The 13,685-nt window shown below is 38.3% G+C and overlaps 1 protein-coding gene across 1 annotated transcript in view; it reads left to right on the forward strand.

Annotated features, from left to right (window-relative positions):
- Window positions 1-13,685, forward strand: part of USP12 (ubiquitin specific peptidase 12) — a 41,222-nt gene that overhangs the window by 3,118 nt on the left and 24,419 nt on the right. Inside the window, exon 2 of the mRNA XM_057399562.1 lies at window positions 11,445-11,525. Within this exon, the coding sequence (XP_057255545.1) occupies window positions 11,445-11,525 (81 nt within the window). The remainder of the gene's footprint in view (window positions 1-11,444; window positions 11,526-13,685) is intronic.

Raw genomic sequence — 13,685 nt, forward strand, 5'->3', positions numbered from 1 at the left:
GTGCTATGCTCACCATAAAACGTAGATTGAATCTAATACTTCTGACTTTTGCTTCTGTTATCTAACAAAAAATTGCTAGCAGTTGAAAAGTATTAAATCTTACAGTGGCTGAAGCAGAGAGGAGATAGAAATTACCTTTTGTAGCTTAAAAGCTACAAAAAGCTACAGAGATGTCAGTCTAAGACATGCAGAAGGAACTTGTAATGGGAGTAGTATTTGGTTTTCAGTGTTCTAGAAACTGGTTCCTTATGTTACCACAGCCTGAAAAAGTTTAATGAAATTTAAAAATGATGCTAATCTAGAAGCTGTTGCATTAGACATGAAAATCTTTTCTTCATGTTTCAGGTATTTGTTCCCTTCTCTATCTGCCAGTTTAGCATCTTATTTACAGGACCAGTGTCACTGAATGTCTTCAGTGATTCACTCAGCTCCCCAACATTGACATGACATACATAGTTTTTAGCTAGACTGTATGATGTGACAGTGTGTTCTGCATGAGAAGTCTGTGCATATCTTATAACCCAAATTTTTGTTTTTGAAAGGAGTGGGACTTGTGGAGCCACTCTGAATGGCTGTCTATTGTCCTTTTCCTGCCTGTCTCCTCTCTAAGGGTACTGTCACCAGTACCCTTTTACTGTTTCAGTCACATTTGATGACGATTTAGAGGTCTTGGAGGTACTCGAGTTCAAACAAGCACATTTGGAGTGGCAGAGGGAGAGGAAAGCAGCTTAGAGGAAATAGACCCTGAAGTGCCCAGTTGAGAGAAGGCTGCAGTGCACCTACCTTGGATGTCACAGCAGAGAGGCTTTATAAAAACATTGAACTGTAGGAAAATTTAATAACTAACTGTGAGATAGGTAAACATACATGGACTTCATTACTGCTTAAGGAATTATGTGTTTACAATAGGTTTTTCAAACCTGATTGTGAAATCCGCACTTAATGTAAATTGATGTTTGCCAGAGTCTGCAGTGAGCCAGAAATGGCTATGATGTACTCACTCCTGTTCCCTCTAATTGCACCGTCTCTTCTGAAGCGCAAATTACAATACTTAAACATTAATTGATGATAAGGTTAATAGATTCAACAGGAAAGTGTACAGAAGACTTGTGCTAGAAAAAGTGAGAATTGAAAATTACAGCAAAGAAAGAAAAGTTGTGGGAAAACATACCTTCAGAATGAATTGGTGACAGAAAAGAAAGCAGGGGAGGAGAGGACTAAAGTAACACAGAGAAGATAGTGTTATGGTATTCCTTCATCCAACTGACTTGCTCATGTAGCAGGGTTGGCAAGAAGGAACATGTGCTGTGTCTCAGCCACTGTATTTCTTTCTGGCATCATGACCTGAATCCGCCTTGAGACACAGACTGGAGTGTTCAGGCACGTGTTCTGATGTGGTGATTCTGTTGCAAGCACATTACATTTTGGAGAAGTATTTGTTGGGTAACAGCTTAAACCACAGTAGGGAGGTTCACTCATCTGTTGGGAGTTATCAGGAGAGTCTTTCATGATAAATATGACCCTAAGATTCAAGTTGTCATAATTTTTCTAGATGTAACATGCTACAGTATGGTGATGAAAGATGAGTCCATATATTTGCTCTTTAAAATACTGTGTCTGTGACACTGCTTAGTATACTAATTAATTTAGACAAATTTGGTTTAAACTTACATGAAACTGATTTTGACTCTGAATTAATATAAAGCAAATGTCAAATATGAGACACAGAGAAAAACTCCTGAAGTTGTATAGCTGTAAAGCAATATTTATACCAGCACCGATAATTATTTAGTTGGCATATTACTTATATTGGAAAATGTCAATTATATAAATGTTCCCTTTTCTTTTTTACCTGCTTGTACACATATACTCATCTTGCAAGTTCTAAGCACAAAGAAACAACGAAATACAGACTTGGGCTCTGGTCTTGCCGACAGAATTTTTAGCTGTGTTGTAGGGAATACAAAGCTTGAATATCTAGATTGGTTATTTAATACTCTTTGTCTTTATTTTTTAAACTACTGAAACAGCTAATTTGCATTAAAACTAGGAATGACTCTATAAGATGTGGTAAAAGGATGTTTGCCTTTTAATTGATATTGCCTACTTTTCTCTTTCAAATTTGTGAAGGAAAGAGGTATATAAAGGCCCTGTATGGGGGGTAGCTTCTGTTTTTCCTAAAGTTAAATGCTTTTAACAAATAATTTGTTCAGTGTATCTGATCTTTCAGTTGAGGAGACAAAAACCCAACTAGATATTTTTGTGGTGTAGAACCAGAATGGTGTATTAACATAAGTAGACCAGAACTGGAAAAGATTTTTTGCTGGTTTTCATCAACTCAAATTCTTTTTATAATTCCACAGAAATGGGAAATTATAAAAGCAACATACTTGTTTTTATGAAACAGGAATTATGTGGGTTAAAAAAGCATGTGAGACACATCACAGTGTGCAGTTTATCAACGAAAGCAGTTGAGCAAATGTGTTGTTCCCTACCCTCTCCCACATTTTGGGTGATTAGTTGAGTCTGATTTTTCCAAAAGATTAATATAATGCTTATAATTAACTGTACTTTTTAGGCAGTAAAAGATTTCTAAGATCAGATCTTCTTTAAATACATCTCACAGACTCCTGTCTTGTCTGCTAGTGTAATTCAACCTTTAACTAAAAGTCTTTGAAGATGGTAGTTTTGATCTTTTGGGACCTCACTTAATGAGTGTTGTTATGAGATGTGTTGCTCTGATGCTACGGAAAATCCATCTGATTGGAGGAAATTGAAGCAAAGGCACCTAATATTATAAACAGCATCAACCCAGGAATTTTCTGGAATTACACAGTATAAATACGACTTACCTTGTTGCCAGTATTTTAGTTTTTAGGAATGTGATTTTATTCTGTATTGGGGATAGTACTGAACTGTAGAAGGATCACTGCATCTTTTTATGTTTGGAATATCCATTCCATGGAAGAGCCAAACCCAGAGCCCTAATTCTCTCTATGTCAGCTTCATAGGTTAGAGTAATTTATCTTTGACTTCAGTATTAAAAGCAGAAGGAAGGATGACTGTGCATAGTTGCTATGAAGGAAAATGTGTTGTGTATGTTCAGTGGGGCTCAAAAAGATGGGTTTGGTAGATGCACCAAATATGAAGAGAAGGCGATTTTGTGCTATGATAACATTTTCCTTGCCCAGGTAGAGATGTTTTTGCTTTGTACTCAATAAAACCCCTTTTGTCTTAGCTGCGCATGATTAGAATATATACGACTGTGTCTTAAATTAATTAGTTACAAATAGTGTTATTTTCTGAAGTATTTTAAAAATATGAACTGAAATTATCCAAATATTTCATAGTTACTTTAACAAGTTGTGTATAACAAACACATGTTCTTTTGCAAATAAGTGAACAATGAGGATTATTGAATCCCACTCAGTATATGTAATTTCTGCTTCCTGGGCTGGAAACAGTATCAAAAGAAATATATTTCCATTTTGGCTGCAGTTGAAACAACATATATAAACTGATATAATGTAGCTGTTCTGTTTGCGCTTAATCACAATTCATATAAATATGTGGAAAAGTATGTATTCACACATTCTGTTAAAACATAACTGGAAGAGTGGAAATATGTATTTTTTAACAGATTCTATCAGTCACAGTGTATTAGTGTAGGCTATGAAATTCTGGATACCTTCACCAGTAGCACAGGCAAGGAAGATTTTTCTAATACATGGCAAAAAAAAAAAGGCAAAAGCACTAGTAAATGAGCGTTTCTACATTGAAGGGTTTTTTTTATTATAACTGATTAATTTTGTGCTTGCAGTGTTTTATTCTTGCTCAGGAAAACATTGCTATTCCTGGTTACCAAGTTTCCCTTTTAGTTCTAATGCCATTCACAGTATCACAGTATGCTAGAGATTGGAAGGGACCTCAAAAGATCATCTAGTCCAATCCCCCTGCCGGAGCAGGAACACCGAGATAATGTTACACAGGAAGTGTCCAGGCAGGTTCTGAATGTCTCCAGGGAAGGAGACTCCACAACCTCCCTGGACAGCCTGTTCCAGTGTTCCATCACCCTCACTGAGAAGAAGTTTCTTCTCAAGTTTAAGTGGAACCTCTTGTGTTCCAGTTTGTACCCATTACCCCTTGTCCTATCATTGTTTGCCACTGAATAGAGCCTGGCTCCATCCTCGTGACACTCCCCCTTCATATATTTATATACACTAATAAGGTCACCCCTCAGTCTCCTCTTCTCTAAACTATAGAGACCCAGCTCCCTCAGTCTTTCCTCATAAGGGAGATGCTCCACTCCCTAATCATCTTAGTTGCCCTGCGCTGGACTCTCTCCAGCAGCTCCCTGTCCTTCTTGAACTGAGGGGCCCAGAACTGGACACAGTATTCCAGATGGGGTCTCACCAGGGCAGAGTAGAGGGGAAGGAGGACCTCTCTCGACCTACTAACCACCCCCCTTCTAAATACACCCCAGGATGCCATTGGCCTTCTTGGCCCCAAGGGCACAGTGTTGGCTCATGGTCATCCTGTCGTCCACTAGGACCCCCAGGTCCCTCTCCCCTACACTGCTCTCTTAACAGGTTGTTCCCCAACCTATACTGGAACCTGGGGTTGTTCCTGCCCAGATGCAGGACTCTACACTTTCCCTTGTTATATTTCATCAAGTTATTCCCTGCCCAACTCTCCAGCCTGTCCAGGTCTCGCTGGATGGCAGCACAGCCTTCTGGCGTGTCAGCCACTCCTCCCAGCTTAGTGTCATCAGTAAACTTGCTGATAGTACACTCAATTCCCTCATCTAAATCATTGATGAATATATTAAATAATACCGGTCCCAGTACTGACCCTTGAGGCACTCCACTAGTTACAGGCCTCCAACTAGACTCAGCCCCATAGACTACAACTCTCTGGCTTCTCTCCTTCAGCCAGTTCACAGTCCACCTCACTACCTGATCATCCAGACCACACTTCCTCAATTTAGCTGTGAGGATGCTGTGGGAGACTGTGTCAAATGCTTTGCTGAGGTCAAGGTAGACCACATCCACCGCTCTGCCATCATCCATCCACTGTGTTATTTCCTCATAAAAGGCTAAGAGATTGGTCAAACATGATTTCCCCTTGGTGAAGCCATGTTGACTTCCCCTCGTAACCCTCTTATCCTTGATATGCCTTAAGATGGCACCAAGGATAAGGTGTTCCACCACTTTCCCAGGGATGGAGGTGAGGCTGACGGGTCTATAGTTACCCGGGTCCTCCTCCTTGCCCTTTTTGAAGACTGGAGTGACATTTGCTTTCCTCCAGTCCTCAGGCACCTCTCCCGTTTCCCAAGACTTGGTAAAGATGATGGAGAGTGGTCTAGCAATGACTTCTGCCAGTTCCCTCAGCACCCGCGGGTGCATCCCATCTGGACCCATGGATTTATGGATGTCCAGATTGCTCAACTGGTCTCTAACCCATTCCTCATCGACTAAGGCAAACCGCTCCGTTGACCTGACTTCATCTAAGGTCTCAGGGGTACAGGGCTCTTCAGGACTGCCCGCAGCAGAGTAGACAGAGACAAAGAAGGCATTCAGTAACTCTGCCATCTCTGTATCTTCTGTCACCAGGGCACCCATCCCGTTCATCAGTGGGCCTACATTGCCTCTGGTGTTAGTTTTGTCTGCCATGTATTTGAAAAAGCTCTTTCTGCTGTCCTTGACCCTTCTCGCCAGGTTTAATTCTAAGGAGGCCTTAGTCATCCTAGCTGCCTTCCTACATCCTCTAGCAGCAGCCTTATATTCCTCCCAAGTGGCCAGCCCCTCCTTCCATGACCTGTAAACTCTCCTCTTCCACTTGAGCACACCCAGCAATTCCCTATTTAGCCACGCAGGTCTCTTGGCCCTCTTCCTTGACTTCCTACATGTCGGGATGCTCCGATCTTGAGCTCGGAAAAAGCAATCCTTGAATGCCAACCAACTATCTTGGGCCCCTTTACCTTCAAACAGCCTTGCCCATGGGATTTCCCCTAGCAATTGCTTGAAAAGGCCAAAGTTTGCCCTGCTAAAGTCCAGGGTTGCAATTCTACTTGCTATTCTACTGGTCCTACCACACAAGATCCTGAATTCCACCATCTCGTGGTCGCTGCAACCAAGGCAGCCCTCAACCTTTCTGTCATAGGAAGAATAAAAGTTCTGTTTTGTAGCATTAATTTTTGTGATTGTTCACTTACCTGTACATAAGGTAATGTTTAAAAAAATTGGACTTACATATTCCTATGCAACATGGTTTAGTTATGTGAGTCACCTTTTATCTTTATTTTTCCTTGCTTCTTGAGGGAGGTGGAGACCGTTGTAGGGAAGGATCTAGCATAATGCGCATGTGAAGGGAAAAATGTATCTTCAGAATTTTTGCAATAAATCTAAGTTTCAAGGTAAATAATTTCAAAGTGAAATGTTTTGTTTTACTTGGGAAATTTACAACTCAATAAAGCTGGAGGATAAAGCTGTTAGAGCAAACTACTGCAAAGATGAGCCACCAAGTTACCAACCGATACTTATTCTAGAGAGGGATGGATCAACCCCTCTAGCCCAGCCTAAGAAGACTAACACCAGTGTAATCTTCAAAGCACATTTGGCTCATTATGAATATAGTCTTTGTAAGAGAATTGCTGCCAGCTAGGTGGGATGATAAACTGCAATTGTTTGCCTGCTGGCTGGCATGTTTTTAGGCAGTATTTTTTTATACAGGTTGGCTTTTTTTTCTTTGGTTCTTTTTAGAAAAGTGCCAGATGCTTTTTTGTTAGTGTTTTAGTTCAGATGAAGGTCTGTGCAATTCTGAAGCAATTCTCCCAAACAGCCTGCATCTTGGAGTGGTCTTCACATGCACAAATCAGATTGCTTGTGGAGAAAACCAAATCAGGCAATGTAGTTCAGCTGCAGCTGGGTGTTCAGTCACCAGCCAGCCTAGAACTAATCTGGCAAAACCCTTCTGAAACCCAAAGCCTGTATGTCAGATCATAAGCACCAACTGATTTGCTTTACAGTTTGGCTTCTGTTAGCTTATCCATATGTTAGCTGTTAGTGTGTCTCAGGGATACTAGTTTGACATGTAGCACCACAACAGTGTGACTTGTATGGTAGTGAGAAAAGGCACTAGTAAAGTGGAAATGGCATTTAAGGATATTACTGCTTTAGCAAGTGAAAAACTAAACAAATAAAAATGCCCATCATATGTCTGCACTTTTCATTTTTCCCTTTTTCCCTTTAAATGTACAATATCGGGGGTTTAATTTATTTTAGAACTTTGTGAGAATCAGTATCTGTAAAACTTGAAAATCAGGAAAATTCAACTGTACTTAATTAAAAGATACTACACTGTCCTCTCCCACTGTATTTTCTGAGCTTTGATTCCATTAAACTGAAATAAAACACTCATTTGGTTAATGCTACATGTAGTTATTTATAGAAAACCCAAGCTCTTTTGAAAATAAAAGTTGAGAAACTTAATTAAGGGCCTTCAACAGTAAACACGGACTCTTACCTCTTCGTTAGTAGCGCCTTTTTCTCTAACTTGGTGGTGGAGATCAACAGTACATGTTCAACTGATTTGAATGTAGTTAAACTAAGATTACTTATTGTTTATCTCGTATCAGTTTGAAGTTAAGCACAGGATAAAGGGTACAGTGAAGTAAAGGTCAGCTTTACACCTAACTTTGATTATGTGTGAGAGCACTCGTTTATAATCATTGGTACTTTAACATTGTTTCCAGGATCATTTTTGGTAACAAAGGAAAGTTACGCAAATCTTCATTTCATATTGTGTTTTTGTATATATGCCTTAGCTGATAAACTTTCCACTTTGTAAAGCTATATTGCATTCAGTATGACAAATAGGTGTTCTGTATGCCTTTATAATTATGTCTGTGCTAGAAGGTGTGTAATGCAGGGCAGTGTTTGGTGATGTATAGTTTTATACTAATCTGATGCAAAACCTAGTAAGCAATATTAGCTCTTTTGGACTTTGTGCCTCTGTTCCTTCCTACTTCTGGTAATGCCTTGCGTGCTTCTGCTCAAAAGGGTAGGAGAAACTGGAGGTGGATGTACTAACCAAAGCTGATGATGCTCTTTCTGTGCTCTGCGCAATGTCAAAGCCAAGTTGCTGTGTGGGAGCTGAGCACCTATTGTATGGGTTGTTCAGCGAGACCCCCCCAAAAAGAATGGTTTGTTTTGGGATATTCATACATCCCAGTTAAGTGGCAGAGGAAGAAATTCTGTATTCTGCAGCATGCATCACAAGCTGAAATTTCCCAAGGCTAGATCCCAAGCCAAGTAATTCTATCCAGGCTGATGGAAAGAGGTAGACTCCACTCCTGCTTTAAACCCCTGCTGTCCTCTTGATCAGAAGATGGTATGATACCACACTAGTTGGTGGTGTGACAGTGCTTCCCCTCTGCATTTGTATTCACAGAATAGAAGAGTCAGCTGGGACTGGTAGCGTGTATGGTAATAATGAATGTGAAATGTTTTGCAGTGAGGGATAGCTAGAATCGTCAAATGTTTTTTATGGGTCAGATGTGAACATGCATTTTAGCATACGCTTTCAAGCCCCTGCTGCATACTGTGTTTTCGCCCTCTGCAACCAACATGCTGTGCGCTGTATGAATGATTCTTTGGAGGGAGGAATAACATCTTTTATGACAGACCAAAAGAGAGCTGTAGAGGGAAGTCTGAGTAGCTTGAAGGTTTTTATATTGGTGTAAAACAACCACACTGGTTTGTAGTAATAAAACATTCATAAACAGCTGCATTCAAACATAGGCAATGCCCTGCTTTGAAATCATGTGAAAGTCTAAGCCTTGAATGAAACAGCCTTGAAGAATCAGAAAACCATAACAATATGGGAGCATCTCAGCATGTCTATCTTGTTGCCAAGTCAGGGTCTGTATTGTGCTACAAAACTAAACACAGAGTTCAGGTTTGTACAAAACAGAAACATCAAAGTTTATACCATAATATTCTTCCTTCCAAAGATAGAATAAAGTAGCTGCTCCACCCTAGCTTCGAAAAGAGAGAGAATTTCCTAAAAGCCTACTTTTGAATGTATTTATTTTTAAAGAAGTAGAGATTTTAACAATAGGATAAAAAGGCCTCTGCAGTTCCTTTTTTGCCTAGTTTATTTGCAAATAATACCCACCCAGCCAAAGCTCATGGGTGTATTTCAGTAAGGATGCAAAACTAAATATTCAGAAATCCTGGAGAGCTTTAATCTTAAATGAGGGTTTCTACCCCTTAGCACCAACATCACCATCTGAGAACAGCTTCTAAGGTAGTAAACCCTGCAGCTAAGTCCCTGGTAAAGGAGAGGCTTTATTGTACTGGATAATTGCAGGGGATACAGCTGACCATGCCATAACATGACGTGTCAGCAGCTGGGGCCGTGATGTGAATGGAGCAGAACTGTACTCTCTCAAGTGTGGAATTACACTCTTTTTTTGCTCTATTCTAGCTAAAGTTGCTACCTCCAAATGGGCCTTTGGCCATGTGTTTCAGAACTACTAAGCTAGACTGTGTAACCACTCTTAGATTCTGTAATACCAAAATCACATCATGGCAGATACCACAAAACAGAGTTTCATTTTTATTTTATACATTTTTATACATTCCTAATTTTAAGTCTACACCCTTCCCCCTATCTGTAATTAACCTGTGAAATCCTGCATGTAATTTTTAAGGCAGTTGTGATTTTGATTTATAGTTTTACTGTTGTAATGCGCAGGGCTATTTACTATGTCTTTGGTGTAAAGAAGGAACTTGTCAGGAAGGAGTCGTATCTGGTTTTAAGATTCTTTGCTGTATACTGTGCGCCTCTGGCTACGGTCATGTGCCCAGCGCTGTTGCTTTTGCTTTATTGACTTTGTCCTTCAATAAAACCTTGTTATCTTGTTTAGAAGAGGGAATTCGTATTTCACAGTGCCATTTTAGCTTCACTTAGGCCTGACTTTAGACTGGAATACTGGAATAGTCATGCTTATGCATTCGTTTGATAGTGTGTATGTATATATATATATATATATATATATATATATATACACATATCAGTGATGTTGTATGCAACGAAAGTGATTTAGAGTTGGATATATTTGCTTTTATCTAAAACCAGTCAGTGTAAGAGCTCATAAAAAGCTAGGGGGTTTTAGTTCTCTCAGTTTTCCAGGGTAGAGGTTTTTCTGTCTTTAAATAAATAAAAAAAAACAAAAAAACCAACCCCAAAATAACCAAACAACAAAACCCACTTATTCCTTTGAAACCCAATGTTTATTGCACCAGTTCAGTCAACAGTTATTGGTTGGAACTATAGAGTAACCAAAGTTACTTTCTCTGAGTTCTTTTTGAGGACCAGACCCAGCAGATTTGTTGTGCAAAGGCTGCAGCATTCGTAATGCACACCAACAGCAGCTGTACTACGTTGTCTTTTAATTTTACAAAGTTCAAGGTATTTAACAAAGCCCTTTGAACAGTTTATGTTTTCGGTGTAGGTGTAACAGACCAGTCTCTCTGCTTCCTATGACCAAGCTGCATTTTTTAACTTTTTCTGAAATGTGCTATGCATTATGAAAATTACATGTGAAGAAGAGCTTGCCATTTGGCCTTGTATCACCTGCTTTGCAATACTATATTAATGCAGTTCTTACTAAAGAAACTCCTGTCTGAAAATAATAAATACATAACATCGAACCAGTATAGTTGCATGAAAATACATGAAAATGATAAAACTTACTCAGGATGTTTTTGAACAGAACATATTTGGAAACACGTATCTCTGAGGTAATTTGGATTATGTTGAAATAGTTTTCTTGTGGTGGAAGAATGTTAGGCTCTTTATTATAAGTAACAAAGCATTATGTTACGGCACAGAAGACTTGCTGTCTACTTTAAGACCTGTGGGAAGTGGTTTTGTAGACAATCTAAATGTCCTGACAGTGCAAATCAACAGAGAACTTAAAGGACTGAATTTTCTGCATTCATGCCTAATGTTATCGTGCCTATGAACTTGTCTTTGCATTAACTAAACAAGTTCAGTTAATTTGCCATGTGTGATTGTTGAGCTGGGTCACAAGCTCCACTTTCTCTCCCACCTCCAGGGTAGAGACAGAAAGGTGTTTCATCCATTTTTAGTATTTAGTCTCATTTATTTCTGTTTTTCTCCCTCCTGACTAGAGAGACTTTCAGTGCAAGTAAACTCAGTAAACCAAAGTCTTATGGTCTGAGATCTGAAGATACTGGCTTGGTGTTAGCAAGGTCCATAGTAGTAACCAGGTTTTTTAGGGGGCTGTTTTTTGGGGGATTGGTTTGTTTTGGTCATTTATCTTTGCCAAAAAAACTTCTTCCCTTTCTCAACTACTTAAATTCACTGTGTACATAGTTGCAACACTGATATTTTGTGGCTTTTGGTTTTTCTAGGGCGCCAATGCCTCAGCTTTGGAGAAAGAGATTGGTCCGGAACAATTTCCAGTCAATGAGCACTATTTTGGTTTGGTTAATGTAAGTTTCAGACCATAACTTCATTGCTTTAAAATGCCGCCAGAGGATTTGTTCGATTACAAGATTGTGACTGAATGATGAATTAAAGCACTGAAAGATACAGTAGTTGAATATACATATTTATTGAAATGTTTCAATATTTACTGTATTTGTTGGACTGTGTATTTAATGCTTAATCTCATTTTACTAATGTAAAATGTAGATTACTCTTAAAAATAATTTTCTTGCTATTAAAATGTCTAAGTCTTAACAAAAGCTTGTTCATAGTATGCCAGTCTAAGTGAATAAATAACAGAAAAAAATCTGTGAAAGGCTGTTGATGATATGTTCACGTCTGCTATTTGTGTTAAGATTTACAAAAAATACTGAGAAATACTGAGCCCAAAGAGGAAAGCAGTGGTAGAAGAAACATACTGAATTGTTTGATTCAATCATTAGTTTTAAGGAATGATTTAAATTTTAATTTCTGTTATTACCAATGAAAAGTGTATCTTGTTAGAAATTGCATTATTCTGACACAAAATATTAAATGATTTTCTTTGGGGGGGCTTCAGAAAGTGTGTATTTCATCTAACTTGATTTAACAAGAGCTATCATCTTGCTTTTCTTAATGAAACTCATTACTTCTAATGCCGTCCTGCTACTGTAACATAGGTTTCTACCTCTAGGTCCTTAGCACTGAAATGGTTCAAGAGTGCAATCTGAGTAGTCACTTTGAAGTCTACATTCTAACTGATAAGCTGACTTACATGAACCTCAAATGCCATTACTTAAATTACTGCTAATTTTAACTTTCTCATGAAAGTTGAAATACCTTCAAACTGACACATCGTTTCTCTGAAAAGAGGAAATACAGTAGCTTAACTGTTAATACTTGCTCTGTAGCAGAGCTTAGGCTTTCCATCAAAACTGTCCTTATCTGCTATTATCTGTTACGATATTTTCAGTATCTTCTCAATTCTGTTATTCCGTTGACAGATCATATGTTTTCTTAATTTCTTGTCCAAATCTAGAAAGGATTTAAGACTTAACAGTAAAATTGTATTGTACACCTAATCTTGAAGTTTTACATACTTTGTACCCTTAAGAAAAGTTTCAATAAAGGACAATCTTCCTAATATATAATGAATATAAAGAAATCTTGCCTTTCTGTAGTCCAGAGGGAGTAGGAAATTTCAGAGGTCATCTGTCTTTAAGTCATTGCTCTCGGCCATACATATAAGAGGCAGGCAGCTAAGATACCTTGGAGTGCTGTTAACTTTCTCTGTAATACAGGAATATGCTTATTTTAGCTCCAAACAATAAAGTTTTATAGACCAGAAGTCTTTGAATTGTAACAGATAGTAAAATGGGATTCCATTACATCTGTGGCACCCTGGTGCTGTGTTTTTTGCTATAGTGGTTAGCAAAGGAAATTCAGTCATATTGTTGCTTGGATGGTTTTCAGATCTGTTCTACTTATTGTGTTTACTAACACAGTATGTTTACAGAAAGAAGTATATATAAATATATAATATAAATAAAAATGTATAAAAATAATAATATATATAAATATATAAAAAGCTTTCAGAATTTAAATCTATCAGGAAAAAGAAAGGTAGTGACCTTTTCATTAGCAAACTATGGTGAATAGCCATTCAGAAAGAATGACAGCTAGTAATAATTAAAAGAAATAATAGATCATTAGGTAACAAATTTAAAGTACTTTTAGTTTGAGAAGTGGTAGAAATCACTGGTTTTGCCTTCATTGATTTCTCTAATTGTTTTTTAGCAGTTACAAGAAGTGAACCTCTTAGAGGTTCATTAACATTTATTGCTGATTTTTTCTAATTTGTTTATTGATTTTGTTTGTGCTGACTTTGTCCAGAGTAATGGAAAAAACTGAGATAATGTGGAAAACTGAGGTAATGTGTAGCTCTATTCTACCTCTGTAATAGCTAGCCATTTGAGACGTCCAGAATGCAGGTCAGGATTTTAGATAAAGATGGCAGTTCTGAAATAGAGATCTGTCACTGGTAAATGTGGTGTTTATTCAGAGGTTGTGTAAAGAAGAGAAGGTAGAAGCACTGTCTTATCTCCTCTCCAGCTTTGTGTTGTCATCTAAGGATTATTCAGAGGATGTGCTGAAAGAACAATTAGAGAGGTAGGAGAAGAATTAAG

The sequence above is a fragment of the Pezoporus wallicus genome, unplaced genomic scaffold, assembly GCF_028554395.1.
Source record: "Pezoporus wallicus isolate ANWC-B61680 ecotype Strahan unplaced genomic scaffold, APGP_CSIRO_Pwel_v1 scaffold_6446, whole genome shotgun sequence".
NCBI lineage: Eukaryota > Metazoa > Chordata > Aves > Psittaciformes > Psittacidae > Pezoporus > Pezoporus wallicus.